The 24952-nt window shown below is 40.6% G+C and overlaps 1 protein-coding gene across 1 annotated transcript in view; it reads right to left on the bottom strand.

The window, feature by feature from the left end:
* Positions 1-2225: 2225 nt before the first annotated feature.
* The window catches only part of LOC118420660 (nuclear hormone receptor FTZ-F1 beta-like), a gene marked incomplete at its 5' end in the record, with an annotated part of 72002 nt that continues 49275 nt past the window's right edge, over positions 2226-24952 (bottom strand). The window contains 9 exon segments of the mRNA XM_035827543.1: positions 2226-4978; positions 6187-6367; positions 7789-7864; positions 10605-10772; positions 12122-12271; positions 13028-13284; positions 13757-13798; positions 13801-15488; positions 24803-24911. Of these exon segments, the coding sequence (XP_035683436.1) occupies positions 4849-4978; positions 6187-6367; positions 7789-7864; positions 10605-10772; positions 12122-12271; positions 13028-13284; positions 13757-13798; positions 13801-15313 (2517 nt within the window). The 3' untranslated portion in view covers positions 2226-4848.

The raw sequence follows: 24952 nt of genomic DNA on the forward strand, positions 1-24952 counted from the left end.
CTGTATGACAATATATTCATCCACAACATGTCAAAGCTTGAGATCGAAGTACAAAAGGTACCAAGTGGGCAAAACTCACCGGTGAATTAAGTTCCTGCCATGTAATAAGCACCATCTAGCACCTATAGTCAGAACTGCAGGCATGAATCAATTACAGTGAAGGCTAGCTTTAACACATATCAACAGAATATTGATGTAGTCGCTATGAATTCCTTTCACAAATACTTGTGTAGGCCATTAGTTCTGCTGATATGTCTGGCGTACACTTAATACTTTCAGCATCATGATGCACAAGCCAAGTGTTGGAACATGTAGGGGTGGGTACCGGTACAGAAACTTCAGGTACAGCTACGGTTCAGGTCCATTGGATCAGGTCCAGGTCCGGACCTGTGCCTGATTGTTTGTGAATGGGCGATACTCAAAAGAATGGTCCATTTTGCCACAAAGGAATCTGTTTGGTGGAGTTTCCTACATTCAGGTAAACAACACTAACTGCCTCTGTTAACTTAGACCAAGTTGGACCGTACAAGCTTGGTAAAAATGACTGTCAACTCTCCTCTATTTCTACTTATTTTCTTAGACCTGTAAGCCCCAAAACACCTGTTGATATAATCTGTTCATTTTCGAATTGGTCCAAAATCCAGCCCACTGATTTTTTTTCAGGTCTGTTTTTTCCAGACCAGTCCAACAAGAAAAAAACGGTTTTGTACAGGTACAGGTACATTGTACCAGTACCCACCCCTAACCGCTTACCATTACCCCTAACACCAACCATTAAATGAAATCGATGAACAAACTGAGGTAGAGAAGGTATGGTATACAAAGTGTTACAAACTTCGTCAAGACAAGACTGAGTCTCAAAATGTTGGATGGTTCATGTGAACATTTTAAAGTTAGTATTACTAAGTAATGACTGTACAATGTATTTTACTGTTCAACAGCAAGTTGTAACTTTAGTCTCTAACACTTCACCATTTCTATGCTATAACAAACTCTACCATCTACACTGTAATTTGGACCTGTACTAGACTAGTAACATTACCACTTTTCACTACAAGGAGCCTTTTAGTTCTACTACTTCACATACTGAACTTGTTTTCATTACACAAAATATCTTTATATTGATATCCTTGGTATATTGGGAAATCCACAAAATATCTTTTTATTAACATCCTGGACTCATGGAAGAGGTGGAGTAAAGCTATAATATCACTGTTACATCAATGGATTTATATACCTTTGTTACACCATTGTAGAAAATTGTACAATTTTTGCTGTTCATGTATAACTATACCTACATACATACACCAGTTTAACATTGGTATATAGTATTTCATACTGATTTCACAGCCAGGTAACGTTATCATACTAGACAAACTACTAGACAGCAAACCATGGAATATTATTCCATATTGCCTTTGAAGTTCAAACTGCAATTATGTCTGTCCTAAAGACTACATGCAGGACTCACAATATGTTGTATTGCATTGCTTCTGAATCAATACTATCAATACCTTTATTTCACTGTAGTTTAATTTCATGGTGGAGTGTTTAAAGTGTTTCGAGGTACAAATGTACAGTCATGTATACGTAGTGCTATAGTCAGACACACATGTAGTTTCAAAAACCGCACACATCAAAACAACCTACAAAACTTCAAGAATTACTGCATTGTGTAGCCTGATTTAATCACGCTTCTTATTGGCCCGTCCTACATTCAGCCGTGCCTGCAGGGAGGGGCCAATCAGCCCCAGAAAGCGGAGTTTGCTTTACATAATACTGTATTGTGTTAGCCTGGTATCTGGCCGTATTAATATTATAGCTCCCGAGTCTCTTCTGTCCTATTCGCAAATACGCAAAGAGGACAGAAGAGACTCAGGAACTATAATACGGCTGGATACCAGGCTAGTATTGTGTATGTTGCAAGTAGAAAAAACAGTCTCAGAAACGTTAGGAAAAGCTCAAAATATTTTCAGCTAAAAATTTTGGAAAATTTGTCATTGATAATGACAATTAACCTTTTTGTGTGCATAACCATTGAAAAATGCTATGTCGAAGGAATATAACATGTATTTCTAAAAGCCTCCAACACATTTTATATTTGTAATACCATGGTCTTGTATTGCCTGACACACAAACAATCCTAGTGAAATTCCCCAAAGGTACAACATCTTTAAAAAAACTGTCAGAAAACAAAACCACAACAAAAAACTCAAAAAGCAACATGAGTTCAAGATTCCAATTTATTGTACACATTCATCAAAATATTGTCACCCGTATCTATGAGTGGAAAAATAAGGAAGCTAGGTCATGTACAGTACAGTTGTTGCTCCCCAGGTCCAGCTGAAGCATTGTCTATTCCTCATCTTTTTTCTGCTGTTGTGAACACCCCCTCTTCACTAGAGGATGCAAATGTCAAGCGACCAAAATTTCAACAAATTTCTTAAAGAAATTATTCTTGATAAAGAACAAATGTCTAGTATGGTGTCTTTTAAATCATACTTTGTACATCATATTCTAATCACAAAATGGTCATACAATTACAATTACAGATCAAATTTTAATTTTTGAACAGCCTCTCATCGATCACCAATTGCCGTCCAGTGGAAAGAAGGACTGATCTGATCATAACCCCAAAACAACTGTTATACTGTTCAGAGATGTATGGTAAAATCCTGATTCAAAATCAGTGAAGTCATGACCCTAGTTTTGGATCGGAGCTGTTTTGGTTTGAAGGCTTTCGTAACATAACAATAGACTCTGATATTAAGTACATAATATGCCCATTTTTGCCACCAATAGGCTTAGGTAAAGACTTGAAAATATAGTCATGGATCGTGATATAATATTATGTTAAAGCTGCCATTTATGGTCTTGAATCATTATGTACACTTGTCTACATGTAGCTGCTAGTACTGAGAGCCGGGCATTTTTGAAGTATTCAAATTCTGCACTTTTGTCTCCAAATTGCTCTCCTTAAATTAATTCTTTCCATCACATCTTTCTGTGGTACTGGCCCAAAATACAGAAAAAGACAAATTGTACAATTTCAATATTGGTTAAGGAATATGAAAGTTTACCAATATAGCTTTGAAAATGAATCATGAATTGAAGTAATCTGCCAAAGATTATTGTCCCGGCAAGCATTATACCAAAAGCATAATTATTCAAAATTGATAAATTTCTTATTTTCAAATAAACAAATAATTACAAAGTTGGAAATATAATGCATCAGAATACTATACAGACAAAAAACAAAAATTACCATTATATAGACATTGGAGAATTATTACAATGTGCATTTGACAGAAATATTTCTTGGAAAGGGTATATATAATTTATGAAGATAACGCGGGATGCCCTTACTTGAGATGCTGCTTATCTTGGGTCAGTATTCTACTTAACAAATTTTCAGTGTTTCTAGTGTTTGGAAAGTTTTATTTATGTGTATAACAGTTCTGTGACTGCTTGGCAATATTTTGGCTGCTACCAGTTCAGTGCTACAGTTGTTGATAAAATACTGTTTTTGACAAAATAATAAATCAATATTATATACAAGCAAACGACAGCTGTGTACAGGGTCAAGGTTAGGATACCTTAAGCAGCATAGTCGGTGGCAACTAACACAGCCTACTTTTGCATAATAAGATCATTAAAAAGTTTTGGGCACGTCTCAAGGTAGGGCACCTCTGTTAATAGAAATACAGCAGATTTTAATGTAGGGGCCATTAACAAACATATTGAGCAAAATCCTGAAATTTGTTGATTTTTGAAATCATTTTTGAGATTATGGCAGCCACAAACACACATTATATCAACAAATCTAACTGCTCCTCCCAGTCAAAGACAATTCCCACATTTGCAGTCGAAACGTGCTCTGCCATTCCAAACAAAAAGCAGCCAAATCTACCAAAATAAAACACACGATAACTTTTCACCTATCACAGCACTTTCTACAGCCTGGAAAATAACACTCCTGGTCTGCTCTATACCACCCTAATAATCCATTTTTCATATATATATATACATAAATATATATAATACAGATATAGATATTGTGTCCTCCATTACTACGGTACAAAGTGTAACTCACTGTACATGGGAATCACCACAGCAGTCCATCTCCAATGGCAGGTACTACAACCACAGCTAGACCCATAAATCTCTAGGTACCAACACACACACACACACACACACACACACACACAGAGTCTACAACTACAGTGTACTATGGTACACTTCTGCCTTGGAGGATAATCTATTTCTTTGGAGAGTCACCAAGTGCATATTTCAAAAAGGTCAAAACCAAAGACTTTACGTTGTCAAAACTGTACAGACTTATTGCTGGTCATACCTGGCCAATGTTCTCTGTCATCATTTTCTTCATAAATCATAGCACAATTTACACAATACAGAACTGATTTCAATAATAATTTCTTCCATCTCCTTATACCTGGCAAGACCAATTACATGTATGAAAACCAAGCAAAACATCAAGTTGATATGAACCACCTTTCAATTATACAATCATAGCCAGGAAGATCCAATATAGACATATACACACATAGATAAGAATATTCCTTAACTGCTTTGCAGTTGTACTTCAAAACACATGGATGGATGACAGGTTAGGACAAATCCATCTTGAATGTGATTAGATTTTAGACACCATATATAAAGAGATCCTGAGACAAATGTGACGACAGAGGATGGCTATTGTTATCCCACTTTGATTACAAACAAAACATTTCTTCAATTGATCAAGTCTTGAGTGGAAAGAACTACGTTTTGAAGATACATGTACATGTACACCACCTAAGCCATGGGATGGCAAGATAGTTCAGTCAGTCAGTCATTCACACCGGCTGCAGACAGTTCAGTGGTGAGAGAGGAGCCCAGAGCGGTGTCCGTACTTGAAGACTCCACGCCAAGAAGTTCAGTCAACAGTTGACAAGAGGGCAGCTGTCCCGTGATGTACCTTGACACAAGATACACAACAGCGAACCAAGTGAGTACAGTCTCCCAGGTATGAGAATCTTTTCTTTATTCGGGAAGACCAGAAGTTTGAGGGGAAAACTTCAAAGTAAATGCCAAACCTCAAAATTTACTTACCGATAGGAGAAAGCAAAGGAGTTCATACTAGGATGTGGGAAGTATGAAACATTTCAGGAGAAAAGTCATACAGTACAACCAGTAAAAAATGAGTCGTGAGAAAGTAACACCAGTATGAGGAAACTACAAATCGTACAGGGAGAAATGAAGGGAAACTTGGGGGGAGTACTAAAATGCAACCCTAAAAACCTTACAGCCAAAAGAAAGCAGGAGTCCACACCAGTATGTGGAAACTAGAAATTGAACCAAGTAGAAAGTTTGAAGGGAAAATGTTGCGTTTAAGTGCAACCCTAAATATCATAAAGCCAAGAGAAAGTAGGAGTTTATACCAGCATATGGGAACTAATGTACATCTATGAGGGGAATGTGCTTGCAGAGCTCATGCACAAACAGAAGACCAAAGCTCAAAAATCAGCGTATCAAGCTAGTGCACACTTACAGACATTACAAGAACTTAAAGAAGCACAAAGGGCTATTGTGGTTAAGACAGCATGTTGGTTGAGAAGCGAAAAACAAGACATTACTTATTAATGTAGCATCTTCAACAGAAGAAGATACTAATATGAAGCAAAGAAATCACATGAGACTAGCATATTATAAGCACAAAGTTACTTTTTACATGCTTTTTACCAGATAATGTTTTCTACTTTATAGGTAGTGAGTATGCATTCTAAGACAAAGTGTTTTCTTACTACCTTCCTCAGATAAATGTGCAAATACAGTCAAACCTGTCCAAGAAGACTGTAACTGACCAAAGAAAGTACTTGGTAAGCTTCTACGGTACCAACAAGATCACCGCAGTGCAGGGCTGACTCCAGGGCTTTCTTTCCGTCCCTCTTAATTGTTTGGGATTGTTTGTTGTTGCTTTTCCTTTCAAAATCTGTCGTTTTATGCTGTTTTAAGCTTATGAAAACACATTTTATTCTATTTTATGTACTGAAGTTGAGATTTTTGGGACAAATGGGGTGGAATTTTTGTCTTTCCAAACAAGCAAATTTCCATCCTATGACGAAAGGACAGGTCCTGGAGACAGCAGTGCCACAGTGTCTTCTTTAACATTCAAAGACTTCTTACCTGAAGACAAGATGGTCCTTGCCGATGAAGCAGGCCCTCTCTATCTCCGTGAGCCTGAGGAGAAGCTCCCCTGTCTTGTTGGGCTGGTCGGGGTAGTGCGACTCCGTGTACGTCTGGAGAGCCACCTGGACCTGGTCCTGGTAGTCTAGCAACAGGTTCCTGTTCTTTATCCCCTTCACATCTGCACAGAGGAGAAAAACATTGAAAGGGGCTTAATATAGTACGATCCTAAACTTTTTTGTACATTGAGTTGATTCTGTGTAAGTTGTAATAGTCACATTACTATTTGTATTTGTGTAGAACAATCCCCTATGAAATAGTATTTTTCCTGTGTTGCCATCATTATCATTTTTGGTTGGATCTTAATTTATCTGATTGTTAACAACTTACGTTACATTTGATTTTCTTGTTTTGGTGTCTTGTTATTAAAAGCCCATGTGGGCTGGGCAACTTGCGGTCACAAGACACATCAGGAATTGAACCAGTGACCTTGATCTTGCCTTTGTAAGTATTAACACTCAGCCAATCGATGGGTGAAATTTAGATGGTTATTTTCCTCTTTAGATTTTCTTTTGCATGTCACATTCATACATTTCTCATTTTTGTAATGTACATGAATGTCATTTACAGCTTGCAGACTGTCTTTATGCCTGATTCTAGAAACTACATGTATTCAACAATTTGCCAAAAGACACAAATTTTCAATTGCACTTCGGTACAGGCCATGCACTTTCTTGTCAGTGATGGACTTAAAAAGCCTAGGCCATGTTTACATCCAACTGTGTTGGAGCGATTACACACAACAGGAAAACGAAGTGGACATGTCACTGGACATTACCTCACAGATACCGAGCAATTATCTTCAGCACAATCCAAGCGTAAAAACCGTTGGATACAAAAGGGCGTCCCTGAATCCAGGGCAAGGTGATCTATTTATGGGTAAATTAAGGGGGGGTGAGATGACCCAAAGAAAGGTCAACTGGAATTCTGTTTCGCTTCAGTTGTCGCCAACAAGGCATTCCCCGCGACAGGTGCCTAATGTGTCCAGATAATCATTGTTCCTGGGCTTCAATTCATTTTTAAGTGCACAGACATAATTTTGGGTGCACAGCATAGAATTAAGTAGAATGCCAGCAAAGCCTAATTACAAACCTAGCAGCATCTTTTCTTTTCAGAGCTGGACTCTGAAATTCTGTACCTAACTTAATTTCAAACAAAAGGTTTTATCATTTTTGGGGGCACTTAGATGTCAAGAATATGCAGCATATTAGTGTGCAACAAGTAACTTTACATATGTAACCCTACACAAATATTTAGGTGAACCAGTGTACCCAGTTAAAAATCAGGTGTACAGCTCCAATTCTGCGGGCACAAAAGTGCACATGTCCCCTGAATTTCTAGCCCTGTGATGCCCTGTGATGCCACACCAATTTATCTTTTTGGCTCTCGGATATTTTGTTGGCAATATGCAGTGAGTGGTCCAAATGAAAACAGATGCCAGGGAGGACAATTTGGGTCGATCGCACTTTCAATCTGTTTGTACCAAGCGACAGACACCCCACTTTTTTCATATTTGTGTGGCCTTATCAAACATGTCCTTACCTGGGTTAAGTAGGATGAGGGCCTTCAATGCCACATACTCATTGTGGTCCACCTTCAGTCTTCGCAAGTGTTCCACCTGAAATATATGTGAAAAATGGTCAACATTTTTATCATTTATAAAGAAAACTGCAGAATGGGTAAAACATCCCCAGCAAAGAATGGTTACCAGGCAAATTGCAACCAAATGTGTATAACTACTAAGTAACTAAGTTAAAACAAAGAAATATATAACACTAGTAACAGAGAATGATAACATAAAAAGAGGTACGGAGAAGGGCCGTCAGACTGTGTTAAAAAGGATTTGTCACCATCAATAAATCAAACAGTATTTGCACATACTCTGTGAACATTGAAATTGGTAGACGGAAGCAATGTTCTGAGGAAGCAAGTTTGAAGTGTTTGATTGATGATTTCGGACACTGTGATGAATGAAAATCTCAACTGAGACAATCACACATGCAGTATGAGTGCAGAAGCACCCCCTATTGACCTTTAGTGAAACTGCAGGTTACCAAGCCATTTCTTTCTCTCTATGCCAGTAATATAGGGTACATATACAACCCGTGGTCATTAATTTCCTCACAGAACGCACAATTAAAGTGTTCAGAAATTTGTTTTTCCCTAGATGTGTTGTAGGGTATAAGGCATTGCCATCATGGGCATTTTCATTAGACACATGTAGCTCTAAACAACAGCAATGCTTTCAGTTAGATACATGTATGCAAAGGATAGGTGTAACAGGTTGTTAATGAAATACTGTAAATGCCTTTAAGGTTGCAGTGATGTTATTTTGCAGTATTTACAAAATGCTGTGTTCATGGTGGTGTTGTTGTTTGTTTGTTTGTTTGTTTGGCAGATCTGGTAAACCACCTTAAGGCGTAACACACCAGGTTTGTACTGAACAGTACAAGCTGCATACCCGACAGATTCGTTTGATCCACTAACACCGGAAAGGAACCATGCTCTTTGCGATAAGTGCAGTGTTATAGTTTGCAATAGTGTTATAGTTAACATTCTATAGAGAAATGGAGACTGTGCGGGACACATTTTTATTTCTCTGCAAGTGTCATGAGAGGTCAACAGAGGTTGTTCAGCGAGCATAAAACTCTGGTGGAAAAATTTGAAGAGGCACAGTATAACCAGCTGTTACAGTACTGCGTAGCTGCGAAGCTGATATGTTACGCTGAAGGTTATTTATACAGAATCTGATACAGGTACAGTCAAACCTGTATTAGGGGCCACCTCTACAGAGGGGCCACCTGTCCATAGTGGCCACCTTTTGTCGGTCCCTTGGGTATTTTATCTACAAGTTGCCACCTCTATACAGAGGCCACCTGTCTATAGTGGCCAAATTTGTCTGGTCCCTTGAGTGGCCGCTATAGACAGGTTTGACTGTACATGTACAATACTGGCTATTCATGCTAATGAGACATTTGTGTATGTATTGTCTGGATGGCATGACCACCCTTGGCGTAACATACCAGCTTCATAGACACGCGGTAGTTATATTGAGCAGGCGTATTGAGGCTGGAATCCTATATTAAACATGCATCAATTCTGAGATTAAAAATTATATTTGAAGAGTGTATTTTTAGCTAAAGAGAAGGCATGCAGGTTTTCTAAAGACTGACAATAAGAATCTGATTGCGACAAGAAGTAAACATAATTAGTGTCCACAAATCATACCCGATTTTTCTGTTAATCTGTGAAGATTGTTTGTGTAAAAATAGATAGTACAAATATAAATGTACCGGTAAGTATCATGTGCCAAGAGCTACACTTTAGAAGAGATTTTGTACAACTATTTTGTAATAGATGATATGATATCCACAATTTTATATCTATTCCATTGTTTTAGGGTGATGAGGCCCATTTGAGCTGGACTTCCAAAATGTAATTATGGGATTTTTTATCTACTCATTTATCCACGTTAAGTCAACTAAGACTTGATTAGATGTCTTGGTTCGTGACCTTTTTCTTCATATATTTCCTGACTTAAGTCTCATGAAAAAAGAGAGAGATTACAGAAAAGTGCTGACTTGGTCTCTATCATCCATATAATGAAGAAGCTGTTACGGAAATTGAAACTCGTTTGACCGTGAGTTCGGAGCACTTTGTCTAATGAAGGCAACCAGCCCTTTGGTATACATAAAGTATATACATATGTATGTACCATACAGGTACACTGTAAAAAACACAAAGGAAAGGCCCTGACCTGGCCTATCATGCGTGTAATGAAGAAGATATTTGATACATATATTACATGTGTTTTATGTACGAGTGCCAAACAGGTACATCGTAAAAGAGACAAAAGAAAGGCCCTGACCTGATCTGTCATGCATGTTATGCAGAAGATATTCGATACATTTACATGATTATATGCATTTATATGATAATATGCATGATCTACAACAACAGAATACTGAAAGATTCAGAAACAGCAGTATCCCGTATATTGTAAGACTCTTGAACAAAAACAATGTCCCCCCATGACGTCGTGACACAATGTGAAGCTACCTGTAAAGGCCACTTTCTATTGATCATTGTTTCTAAGAAAACCCATTTTAAGATAATTGTTTAAACTGTTTTATGACATATAGTGTCAACGCTAAGTAGAAAAATAATTCGTAACTGTACATATTATATTTCAAACCATTGTATCCTGTTTTTATCAAAATTATTGTAACACGGCAGTACAATTCAGGGTCTAATACTGACCCTGATACCTGTAACGTGGAGCATGAGAACAAATAAACCATTATGATGATGATGTGCCAAAAGGTACACTGTAAAAGAGATAAGAGAAAGGCCCTGACCTGGTCTATCATGCGTGTGATGAAGGCATCCAGCCCTAGGGACTCTGCTTTCTTCTTGCCCTCCTCGGTTCCATACAGCGCGCTGGTGTGAGGCAGGGAGTGGAAGCAGGCTGACAGCAACAACAGGTTTCCCCATGCACTTTGCAACAACAGGACTTGGTCCTCACTCTACATGGGGGAATCACACAGGATTATGGTTAGCTTGATTAGTTTGGTTTGGTTTGTTTGATACAGATCTCCATTAGTGACTGATATGTCCCTATTCTTCCTGGAGTCCGGAGAACATCACCAATTCTAGATGGAAAGATTTGCACCATTGCACACCGCACCATTGTACGTGTGTGGGTTCTTTAACATGGGACCTCCATTTAACGTCCTATCCAAGGGACGGCCCTAGCCGTAGGTACATGTAGGTAAAGTGAGGAAACAGCCGTGTAAAGTGCCTTTCCCAAGGGCACAAGATCGGTGACAGAGCAGGATTCCAACTCAAGACCTCTTGGTCCTGAGCCAAACACGCTGCTGCTGTGCCACGCAATCTCACTCATTGATGGTACATCTGTGTTGGTAGTGTTCACTTTGAAGCTTGATGACTCATGATTGAAACACTCTATTCAGGGTCATATTTAAACTTAAACTAAACATATGAAAAAAAGGGTAAACCTTAAATAAAAGATTTGACAAAGAAAGCAACACCCCCTTTCTGACATCCTGTTACAGCATCTGTCCCTGGTGCTGAACAGAATATCCCACTGAAACAACAGACTGTTTTCCATACATCTTCAACCTGTTTGCATACAAATTTATGCTGTTGATCTGAAAATATATTATATTGTGGACAGAAGTAATAAACAAGAATACAATTGTGTGTGCAGCAGGCTTCATCTGTAATTTCCAAAACAACAAAAAGTTGGACTATTCTCAGTCAAAAACTCTTTGATTGGCTTTCTTTGACAGACATTGGTGCTGTACAGTCAGAATTTTGTCCAACTTTGTGTTGTTTTGGAAATAACAGTTGAAGTCTGCTGCACACACACTTCTTTATTACTTCTATCAACAATATAATATATTTTCAGATCAACGGCATAAGTTTGTTTACAAACATGATGACTATGTATGGAAAACAGTCAGTGTGCCAGCAGGGGACTTTCTGTTCAGCACCAAGGACAGATGCTGTAACAAGATGTCAGAAAGGGGGTAGCTTTCTTTGTTAAATGATGACAAAGACTAGTTAGCTACCACTCAAAATCATACCCATATCATGTCTAGAACAGGAAATATAAAAAATGGAAGTTCTGCTGCAGTACTTTAAAAAGCCACTAAGGGGCCCTTCATTCCACCTAAACGTTGTTTTCCAAACCCCTACTAACTTCCCAAAGGAGAAAGATGCCACCATTAATCTCCCAAATATCATAAGGAATCATCCACATATTTTCAAGTTATGCTGGCAACAAACACACATGTACACATACATGTACAAATGGAACCATCTTGGAGAACTATCGTCCCAACCCACCCACCTTGACTTGTGAGAAGAGGGGCATGCGGCAAGCCCATTTGACCATCTTCCTCAGCTGGATCTCGGTCATCTGACACAGCCGGGCGAAGTCCAGCTCAAACAGCTGCATCTGCTGCATCTCATCCACCAGCGACTCTAGAGTCAGGAACTCCTGGTAGATAAAAGATGTACCATCATAGATTTAGATGTACGTAGATTTAGATGTACGTAGATTTAGATGTACGTAGATTTAGATGTACATAGATTTAGATGTACATACATTTTGTAGATTTAGATCTTGGCATCAAGAACTTCTGCTGTAAGGAAAACAGAACTTTCTTGATGTACACAGATTTAGCTTTCTTAAACTACAGGTACAGTAAATGTACAGACTTAAGAATCAAGGACTTGCAGATAAAAGATGTACATAGATTTAGATCTTTGCATCAAAAACTTCTGTAAGGAAAACAGAACTTTCTTGATGTACACAGATTTAACTTTCTTAAACTACAGGTACAGTAAATGTACAGACTTAAGCGTCAAGGACTTCTGTCAGGAAAACAAATGTACATGTCTTAAACTGCAGGTGTGTACGAGACTGAGGGTTGGGAGCTTAAACCAGACGAGATAGAAGATTTTTAAACCAAGATACATGATCTTGCACAAACTAAGGGTTGGAAAAGTACATGGGACAAATGTTCTGCTGCAATACCAAAGTTACCAATATTGATGTTGACCTCCATCTTCCCAATACCTATCCACATACGAGATACACGTATGATCAAAATCCATCAAACCATTAGTCTCAATAGACACACAAATAGACAAACACACACACAAGCACGTGCACACGCAAACACTAACACACACAGAGACACGCTAAAACAATACCCACGTTTCTCATGGAGGTAATAAGCTAGTTCCTTACCTGCAGAAGTGGTGGTATCGTCTTTTCCTGAGGATATTCTGACGGCGGCTCCTGCTTGATTTTTAACACAGACTGGTTCCTGGCAAACCCATTGGCAGAGCTTGGCGTGAGGGGCGTGAACGGAGCAAAGTTTATCTGTGCTGCCATGGAATGGCGCCTCCGCTTGGCCTCCCCGTAACCGTTGGTCTTCAGCTTGGCAGTGTGCAGCGCCCCTTCGTACGTGGAACGGCCGCCTCTGGTACGGTCCTCGCGTATGGCTGAAAAAGTTGCAATAATTTAGTGAACGTAGCGTTATTGGGGATAGTATTAAGTGTGCTACCTATCTATCTATCTATACATACTGTAAACTGCAAAACAAAAATTCATCAATGTTGTCAGATGAAAGTCACAGAAATTTTGCTCTCTACATTGCTATGTCATCTTGTGTGTACTGGTCTACTATTCAAGCTGAAGGTTTGCAAATAAAATTGTTTTATAATTGAAAATAAAGGGCTGCCTTTGACATGGGAAGTGAAAAAAAATATGGAAAAAAGTGATTATGTAAAACCAAATAGAAAGATGACATCGCAATAAACTAAATTTTCTGCTCCCATCCTCCAGTTTTTCAAAGATCATCTTAATTAAAAGGACCTTAACCCTTTTCCTACTACCTAACCCCATAGACTAGAGTAGTGTGCTATCTTAGCAAGCTGATTTTTTTTTTGAGATAATCTAAGACATGACACTCACCTTCTAGTTTCATCTTAATTAAAAGGGCCTTAACCCCTTTCCTATAGGGCACCGTTTTCTCGTCTTCAGCGACACGTCACACTTCGCAGCCGCCAGACACTTGTAGTTCTTCTTGTTCTGAATCGTCCTCTTAAAGAAACCTTTACAACTCTCGCAGGAGAAGATGCCGTAGTGGAACCCGGAGATCTTGTCCCCGCAGACCGGGCACGGCTTGCCCACCGGGCTGTCCCCGTCGGCAGTCGTGGAGGAGCCCGGCTGGGAGCTGCTGTCCTCTCCTACCGAGTCGCTGCTGGTGCTGTCCGGTTGGCTCGTCTCCGGGAACGACTCCTCGCGTTTCACGGCGGGGGACGGCGGAGACGTCTGCGAGGGGCCCGCCACCGGGGACGGCTCCTCGGGTAAGGAGATCGGCGAGCAGGGGCTGGGGAGGAACATGGGGGAAGACGGGGGGAGGAACATGCTCGGGTGGGACGTGGCGGGCATCATCCCCCCAAACATGGACCCCGTTGCCATGGGAACCATCGTGGGATAGGGATAGTTGGGAATCTTCTGGTTGTTGCCTCCTGGTGATGATCTGACGGGCGACTTCTGTCTGACTCTCTGTGGAGGGAGCATGTTCATGCCCACGGTTGGCATGGGGGGGTGGCCGGGGTGTAGGAGTCGGGGGGAGCCCTTCATCATGAGGTCCTTCTCTTGTAGAGACTGTCTACTGGCCAGGGAGGGGGGAGGGTGGTTTGGTACGTCTCTTTGGGTCGGCTCCATCAGAAAGGGGGATATCGGGATGCCGTTCTGACTCTTTCCTTTGGACATGTGTTGTTGTTGTTGTTGTTGTTGTCTCGCTCCCATGGATTTTACCTCCCCGTTGGCGCTTGAAGTAATCTCCTTCCAGGAGGAGAGATCGAGGGCGTTTTGTGGTGGGGACCTTGTTCTTCTCTGTCCACCCTGCTTTTGGAGGGGACTTAAGGGGCCGTAGTTAGACTTGGGGCTGAGAGGGGAGGCCCAGTCGGTGCTGGACAAGGGAGTTCTAGGGGAGCAGATGGGGGAGTCCAAGTTGAAGTCCAGGTACGACATGGGAGAGCAGTAGGGAGTGGCGGGGGAATGTGGGGTGGACAGGCTGCCGTCAGACGTGGCAGGAGAGTTCCCCTTCCACCTTTTGTCTTTCTTTGGAGGAGGGGTGGGGGGGAGGTAATCTTTGTCTCTCTGTGTTGCCCCGTCCCCATCGTCTTTCCTCTTCTCTCCACGTCTCTCCACGGCTTCCATGTCTTGACCGTTCGCTGCTATCCCAGCAGGGTGGGACCTCCCGTCTGTGGAGGCATTGGGCCAGGGTACCTCGGTACCGGAGTATTTGGCAGACTTCGAGAACATCTTCCAGTGCACACGCAGGGGCAACTTCGGCGTCTTGAAGGTGGGCTTGGGTGGGCATAGAAGAGACCTCCCCAGGAAGATATGCTCCCCAAGAATTGGGTTGATTCCTTTGGATACTAGACTTTCAACAGTACTGACTTTGTCATAGGGTTGGTGGTTTTGAGCGCTGTCCATAGGAGCATTATGTTCAGTCATTGTGCTCGAGTGACCTACGTTTTCACCTGGTGAGCTACACTCGAACCCCTAAAAGGTTCACAATACCGGGGCATCCCGGGAGGGTGGAACGGTTGTGAGACGCTCTGATGGGCTGGACGGACGGAGAAAGTCTGGAACTACTGTAGAGAAGAGATGACCGAGCACTATTCAGCACCTGCACAAACAGAACAGAACAAGACATTAGTCCATGAAGACTACGAAAACTTTCTGTAACAGATAACATACTAATACACCAAATCCGTTCACTGGTAATGATGAAAGATGTCAGTGTACCCGGACAAGCCCTCCGCCCGCTCGTGGGAGGCCTGTTGTCATCGAACAAGTGCTCTAGAACCCATTCCTTACTTCGCTCATTAACTGACGTTACCACCAAACTGTTTGAATGCGCAAGTCTCCAGACGGATAGCAGAATAGCGAATATACTACTATCTGGATGGTACCCAGGCTAACCTTCATCGACGTAACATACTAATATTCTGCCACCTATAGCTAAAACTCTAACTGAAAACACAACGAGGGCCATACTGGTTTGTCAGCATCATTGCATAGTAAAAGAGTGAACATGATCTTGTACCATTTTAGCTCACTGAAGAGTTATTCTTTCACTGGTCATAATAAGACAGACCGGTCGAGAATACAGATGTTATGCACAGCAGTTGCACTGGGTGTCTGTGTGGCGCAACAGCTAGAGCGTTGGAATCAGAATCAGTAGGTCCTGAGTTCGATACTCGCCGTGCCCCTGCCCCCATGACGGTGGAGTGACGCCCACCGAGCCTAACGGCTAATCTGTCTTAAGGTGCCAAAAACACCTATGGATTTGGTGCTGCCACTGTGTCAACATCTGCACACTTGCCACTAAGACCCATGAATTTTTTTTTTTATATGCACAGCAGTCTGTACAGGGAAAAGGTTCTTTTCGGCCAGCACAATGAACACTGAACCATGGCTTCATATTTCATCCTAAAGATTGTAACCCTTTCCAAAAGAGTGCACGTCACATGAGCGACACAACTGGGATTCAAAGTACCAACTTTATGGTCTGTAAGCAGGATCACTAACCACTGGAGAGCGCACATGTTTCATGTATGATACCACAAAGAACAGTAGATAACCAGTAGATGTACTTTAAAAAAAACGCACTTCTCCGCTCTAAAATTAGGGATCAATAATTCAATGCAAAACGACGCCTTCACAGTCATGATTTGCGTCACTGACTTTTACAATCCTAAGCTGCTATTTTAAGCTACGTTTCATTAAAATCTACGAACCAATCACATACATTTTTTGTACTAGTACAATCCTTGACAGCCCAGACAGAAGATGAACCCTCTGCCAATCATGAATCTTCTCTCATACACAGCAAATCCTTCTGTGAGATGCCCGACATACAGTTCCTAGAACTCCCTACACTTACATGTACTACTATTTTCAGGCACCGGTCCATTAAAATCTACGTACCAGTCACATACATGTACAAATTACAGTACAATCCTTGGCAGCCCCGGCAGAAGATAAAACCTCTGTCAATTATGAATCTTCTCTCATACACTTGACAGCAAATCTTTCCGTGAGATATGGCCAACATACAGTTCCTAGAAGTCCCTACACTTACATGTACTACAGTAACTATTTTCAGGCACCTATGGCATTTATATGTCATTAAAATCTAAGACCCAGTCACATACATGTACAATCCTTGGCAGCCCTGGCAGAAGATAAAACCTCTGTCAATTATGAATCTTCTCTCATACACTTGACGGCAAATCTTTCCGTGTGATGGCCAGCAGTTCCTACACTTACCTCGTACATGACGCAAATGGGAGGACTTAAACATGCCTGTGTCTCTTTATATCCGTGCGGAGCTGTGGTCCTGTCTGACCTGTGGGCTTTTATCTGCCAGCTCCAATTTTTACATGGGCCTGCACATTTGATTGACTTATCTCCACAAAGAAAAAGAAGGCGGTGCACTCTCTGACAACTTCCTGGGAAAGCCAGCACAGAATGTGGCCGCTTGTTTGTCATGACCACCCGTTGGGCAAACCCTTTGGGACGTCCCCCTTTTTTTCAGGGTCCAATTTTCCCCCTCAGAAAAGTCCAGACCCTGTGTCAGGGAGCTCTCTCCATGCATTTTAAGGTCAGTTGGCACAACAGACACACATTCCTGGGAACAGGTTAGCTGCAGCATTTTCAGGTGACCTTACGTAACCTCCAGTGATCTAACAGGGCAAAGTGTAACTGGACAGTCCATACAACCAAAGACCTATATGTCAAGAATTGTCTCTACTATTTTCAAAAGATTTAAAGAGCCTTTGTGATACCCTGTGATAGCACAAAACTGATGATAGATGATAGAAAAGATAGTAACCTGAATACTAAAGACCAGCATATATATCTCATGACCTGGTTTTCAATACCCTCTGTACAACTGGACTCTCTCCTCTATTTTCCCGTCCTCAAAAGAGTGTACAGCAGAGACATGAACCGATTTGAATACCACCTTTATGTCAAGGACTGTCTGTGTTCATTCTAAAGCTGGGTCACAGGCGAAAGACAGGGAGGATCCATGGGAAATTCCAGGCTGAATGCCGATGTGACCCATGGTCAAATTTTCATGTTATGCTCGGAGTCGGTGGGTCAGACAGGTGGAGGCATTCCTATGGTAACGAAAGCACGTAGATGTACTGTAACTGCAGAAACTTTCGCGGTGGTTTAATGTTTGCGGTTTTTGCGATGGCCGCTTCGCCTCGAACTTAAAACTACCGCAAAATTTTTTAATGGCAGTACGAGACTACAGTTCATGGTGCTACCGCTAACTTAAATCCACAACAAAAAGCTCTTTTTCTGGCTACCGCGAAATTAAATCCATGCAAACTTTAATACATTTACAGTACCGTTTACAGACAGCCATTTTGTATGATGTCTGAGTGCTTGTACTGCATTTATATGTATAGATTTTTCAAGTTATAGTTAATAACTGTCATTCAACATAAACAAATTGCTTACTACGAATGTTTGGTCCCACATCCGCTGACCTTCGTCAGAAGTGGCAATACAATTACTCCTGACGAAGATTGACGGATGAACACTAGACTGAAAATTTGAGGGAGCGATTTGTCTGCGTTGAATGATGACAGTTATTAACTCTAACATGGATTGTACCAACACAGATGAGCTTTCATATAGGACCTAGGATACATTTTTTACTGATCCTCCAGACACTGAATAACAGATATACTTAAATATAATTGACTCAAACAATGTACAAAAAAGGATACAATTCTAACCCTTTTAATTTGTAATTTAACATCTTTTTTGAATGTCAGATTGGACCACGAGGGACAATACAGGCACTGCTTATCAAATGGCAGCAATATAGGACTTATATCCTTGTGGAGTAACTATTGCAAAGGATAGTGGGAAGTTATGCATCATCATTTTTATCTCCTCAACCATACAAGAGATACAGATGCCACGACTAGAGTCCATAAGATCGAGATTATCTCGGCAAGGAAGCATCCGATTGGCAAGCGGTTAAGTCACTAACAGGCCATCTCTCACTGAAAAAATGTTTTCTTTCAGTTTGAACTTTGATGAAAGAAACTACATGTTTTTAAGCAACACACCAACCTACAGTACCAGCAACTTCAGTGATGGAAAAAATCGTAAATCTGGCTGCAATTCTCGCTAGCAAAGTAAGGCACGAAATCCTTTCATCACGAGCAAGCAAACACAACACTGTCTCTTTCACTTCCATACAAGGGACAGTGATCCCTGTCTGACCCCTATTCAACTCCAAATAGTCCAATGACCCCTGCTTCTGTGCCTGAATTGGCCAATGAATGGGACTGAAATGAATGGGGTTGCAGGGTCACTAAACCTTATGGTTGGGTTCCCAGAGGAAAATGGCTGTCCTGGTGCCAGCATTAGACCACAAGTGGATCTTTCCTACATCTACTGTAACTCTTGACATTTTTGCCATGGTTTTATGTTCATGGTTTTGACAAGTGACTGCTTCACTGTGAACTTGAACCTACTGCAAAATATTTTGTTTCTATTACTGTACAGTGAGTGACTATAGCGCCATCGCGAACATAAAATCCCCGCCAAAGAAAATCTTCTTCTCCTTATAATGGAATCATCTCACAGCAAACTTAAAAGCATTTACAGTACTTTTCTAACACATTTCTATAGCCTGTTGAAAGGAAGGCTGATGCACAATTCTTCAGAAGGGGAGAGACTGTTATTCAGGTTGGTGGGAAAAGGTTACGTCTGGTCAGGAGGACGCCTTAACCTTGATCTCATCTTGGCGACAGGGGTCACTGTTCAATGCCAGTCTTCATTCAAGCAAAAGACTTCAAATCAAGGCCTGCTCTGGGAAAATGTAGATGACATACTTTGTATGGATCAATTCAGTTAATAACTCATACACAACTAAAGTCATGAAGTGCTCTCTATATTATCAATGTCTAAAAAACTACATGTAAAGAATCCAAAGAAACAAAGATGAAGAAACTTGACAGGCTGGATATATACATTTGTATACCAAGAAATCAGCAAATATAAACTTTAAGCTTGAAATTAGCGATTTTCTTTAAAGGCTTTTGAATGAGGTACCTAAAATTTCCTATGATTCACCCAAATCATGCATCTATGCAATGTATGATGGCAGTAGATACTTGCATGGACATTAGGGCCCCAGTGATCTATCGCTTAAAGGATCAGTAATCCAGAAAACCCAGCTCCCTCTGAAAATATCTCCCATTATGGACTGCAGCCCTATCATTCACTCTTTCTCTATAGGCAGTCTAATCAGCAAGGAAGACCGCAAAGATACATCACAAACCCCCCAAGGGTTCCAAGAGCAAGGCACAACTACATGGTACATGTATTTTTAGAACTAGCAGACAATCTAGGTTTAGACACAAAAACCAAAGATCAATCCTTCTCCTTGGTGCTGAAATACCATCTATATAAGGCCATGTGGATTTGATTAAATGGATGGCATCCTTTGGGAGCACCAAAACTGATTCGAGCATGCAAATAAACAAAGTTTGACTAAGTAAAAAGTTGCCTTCGTTATAAAATCTAAGTGGTCAGGAAGGTTGAACATCATCATCATCTGCATTCACTTGTGGTTGAGCATCAAAGTTCATGTCTATTACTTGCCTCAGCTATTGCTTGTGGATGACGTGTCTCATGTGGCTACTCAAGCCCAGGGCAGTATGGAATAGTCTGGAACACTTAGTACAGGGCAGGGTGAACATATATATGACTGAACACACAGAATATGGTATACCAATTAATAGATTCTTCATTTTTTGTTCTTTCACATCTTCTTTGACCTGTCCTGAATTTCTGGAGATCTTTGCAACATTTCATCTGTTTGATCTTAACATGCCGATTTTTGTGTCATAGAGGACAGAATGGCCAAATTTTTGTCTGTTTAACGGTGGCTATAACCTCTAAAAATAGAAACTTTGAATCTGTCTCAAACTTCTCCCCACTGCCTATCCCCATAACCAATATAAATTTGGTGACAAACAGTTATCTTAGCAGGATGCCGGTAATTATTAACTGTAATTATTAGAAAATGATATTTTTAATTAGATGAAAACAATTATTTTATAATAACTACAGATCATTTTAGAAGATATCAAGTTGTGCAAACATGAGTTTGTAGCTTTCATCACTATGAAAAACTGAGCTTCATTGCAGTGGTATGAACCAAAGTTCTGTATTTTCTCATACAAAAAATAATATTTGGGGCAATAAAACCTGATGACATCATCCAAAAAAAACAGATTTAGAATTCTCTCATGCCCATCTATCAATATTTGTTATGGCTCCATTCTTTCCTAATTCATTACTGAGAAAACAATGGAAGGTCAACTTTAGATAAGCAATGCCAATTTAGCTAACCTTAAAACCTTTAAAAAGAAGCTACAGAAGCTGTGAATTGTCCATTCACTGATTAAGACTTTCCAGTCAAAAATTTGAGTCAATTTCCGTAAAATCATACTCAAGCTTTATTTTTTACCCACTTGCTAAAGAATTCAAAGCACATCTTCCTTTCAGCTTCACAGCTAGGATATAAAATAAATCTCTCCAGCAAGATTTCTCCAGTGTCAGTGACAAAAGATACAGGATGGCTGTCTGAAACGTCTGACCATTTCCCAAACCATATCCAGTTGCTTGAGTTACTGCTATTTGACGTATCTTATCACCTGGATGTCTAACCTTCATCGACGCACGTTTCCCTAGTTCTAAGCCAGCCCATTAACTCTAAGCCCCATTTGGCACAACACTTCCAGCTGCCTATGTAACAAAGATTTAATGTGCTTGTTACAAGGTATTGATAATGACTGTGATAGACTGTTGATGTTCAGGACACGGTGGGCAACCATAAGTCAAGTGAAGGCAGGAAATCCCAGAGAACATTTTAACTCAATACACCTTAATCTTCCAAAAAAGCGCAATACACTGATAATATGGTATCGTATTTACTGCTCCATATATGTAAAGCTGGACATTTGTATTGTCTACATATAGCTCCAGGGAGGGATAGACTACACGGCATATCGTCATCACCTAATCCCTACTCTCTATAGTTCGCAGGGGACTAATAGACTTGATTTTGAGGTAGGCTGAAAAGAAGTCGTTCAAAGTTGAAACAACAGTTGTAGTCATGCAAGTTCATGTCTTGAAGTTCATTATTTTTCAATCCCAACAAGCAAATGAGCTTCTCTGCGTGCCATTAGGCATGGGTTAGTAACCACCAATGATAATATCCACTCTGCAGCTTTTGCTGTATTGGCACAAGATATTTTCTGTGCTGGCTTCACAACAGTACATGTTCCATGGTATCAGATTCAATATAGGAGTAATCAATCTAAATAGAAATCTGCGTGCAGAGACTTTGCTCAAGGAATGAACAGTCCCTTGCCGGTTGAGTGGGTTCAATCTACTGCACTTCATGCAATTTGTTGGAAGTAATAGTAACTTAGTGTACTATTTGTACAAACCCCTGCTTATTACCTGCATGTATGCAGGTATGGTTTTCACGGGCGTGGGAAAATTTGGAAGCTGGGGATTTAGGGCGCTGTATCTCGAGAACGGATGGTGCGAGCGCGACGATTTTTGGTACGTGGGTTGGGGGTGGTGGCCTGACACTCAAGTTTGATTTTGGGCCTCCTGGCGCTTGAACTTGACATTGCAGGTGGCATTTTTGGTGTTTTGGGGGCACTTTTGGCGCTGTGTGTCCGGAACGATACGCACCATTGCGACGATTTTTGGTGCATGGGTGGGAAGCTGTTGCCTGTTGCCTAGGATTGACTTGGGGCCTTGTCGCGTTTGAACTTGACGCGGCAGGTCGAATTTTGTGTCCGGGAGGGGTGTTTCCGGAGTTATATCTTCTGAACGGTTGGTGCGGGCGCGATGATATTTGGCACATGTGTCGGCGGTGGCTGAATAATTCTCAATTTTGATTTTGGCGCCCTTGGTGCTTGAACTTGACATTTTAGGCTACCTTTTGTGCGGGCACGGGGCGTGCGCTGTATCTCCGGAACGCAAGGTGCCATTGTGTTGCTATTTGGTACGTGAGTTGTTGGTGGTGTCCTGGTGGTGAGGTTTGATTTTGGGCCTCCTAGTGCTTGAACTTGATACTGTATAGGTTGACCCTGTTTTGGTGTGGTTGGGGCATCCTCCCAATATCTGCTTGGTTCTGAAAACAGATTACGGTTGGGTGTAGAACCATCATCTGGCCTGGGGCAACCTTCAATGTATCAGGTTACTTTGTATCCCCTGTCTTAGTGGCACTGACGGTGTGCCAGATGACGGGAGTGTACCAGATGATATATCTGTTGGTCAGGTATAATTGGAGTTTGCTTATTACTCTTTGTGGTGTTTCTAGAGCTGTATAGTACTGAGTTTAAAGTTCTGGTACAAGTTCCTTTACCCTGTTGGCAATCATGGTTGAACTTGAACTTAAACAGAAGAAGATGCAATTTTCTAATGTGGAGGAGAACTGTATAGAGCGTGGGCATAAGAGAAAGGTATGTGTATGATTTGTCCTGTGTTTCTTTTTGTTTCTTTGGTAATGCCATTTCCAATTCCATACTGTATACAGGTAATTTGTAGTTTTGGGCTAGTCATATTCGCTTGGTTTTTGGGCCTGCTTAATCTATAGTACAGGCAGGGTTAAGTGGTGGAGGCTTAGCTTGGTTCTGTTTTAAATTCAGTATCGTTTGTTGCATTTTGTCGCGGCAAATATATGATGAAATTCCCCTTCTAAGCAACTGCTCATTGGTTTGGGGGGATGTTTGCTGGGTGTTTGCTCTGACTACAACAGCTTCTGAAGTTTTCAAAGCTTCCATTGCCAGCAGCTTGCCATCTATAAATGGGATTGACAAGGACATTTTTCATAGTAAATTATGCTGTTAAATTTGGCTTAGATACTACAGGAGATTTAAATTTGGGTTGGATGGATTGAATGAAAATATCATACCACCCTGGGGACTAACTGTTGCTGCTGCATCATGGGGGCCAGCACTATTCATATTGTCTAATGTCTATGGAACTACTATAAAAGTATCATTGGTCAAATTATGCAAGTAACCTTCCGATGTCAAGTGAATAACACCCCAGAAATAAATCTTTAATAAATATCATTGGAAGAACACAAACCAAGGAGATTTAGCAGCTGCATTAGGTCAGTACATTGAAATAGGAAGATATTAGTACTGAATATATCATGTGACAGAGTAACTACATGTACATGGGCCATCTGAGACAAAAAAAAGGTTGCGTCTCAACAACTTCAAGGTACTGTGGTTGGTTACATACTTAAGAAATCCAAAATAAGTAATGTTCATCCATGTCCAAACTTACAAATTCAGAAAATGGAATTTCAGACTTTTGCATGGTGCACAACCAACAGGGTAAAAAGCTCATTTTTCCAACCACGTACCACAGACAAAAAGGCAAAAATACACAATAGGTCTACAGAAACCCAATACATTTCATGCAGGCCTGAGGTCTACGAACTCTTGTTCATATTGAAGTAGACACAGAAATTGAATGCTTTCCATGGCATATAATATACTGTAAATGTACTTAAGTTTGTGGGACATGAACTTCAATAGTGACCTATAATCTCACCTGTTCTAAGTAAATGAGTAAAGGTAGACTTGAGTTAAGAAAGTGCTAGCGTAAATATTATACAAGGATTGTTTTAGTTCTGCATATTCTTTAGATACATAGCGATGCATGTGTGTAGATAAATAAGGGTAGGGTAGTGTTGAAAATGGCAAAGAAGTACATGTAAAATTTTCTAGTTAGTTAACAAGTTTAAAATCTAGTTATTTATGTTTCAAGGAAATGGAAGTGTTAGCAATGTAAATAGCTTAAAACATTCTTACAATTATCTGAAATTCATGATTTGTGAACAGAAATTGGGTGAAAAAATCTCACCTGTTCTCTGTGTAAACACCTGTTTCCTGACACACCAGGGATGTAAGGCTGAATACCAACAACAACCCAGCAACACCGGTACTAATCTCTGGCTCCACGTCACAGGAACCTGTAGCAATAACAACAATACATGTAGCGAGGTCAGCTTAG

Source organism: Branchiostoma floridae, chromosome 8 (assembly GCF_000003815.2).
Source record: "Branchiostoma floridae strain S238N-H82 chromosome 8, Bfl_VNyyK, whole genome shotgun sequence".
Lineage (NCBI taxonomy): Eukaryota > Metazoa > Chordata > Leptocardii > Amphioxiformes > Branchiostomatidae > Branchiostoma > Branchiostoma floridae.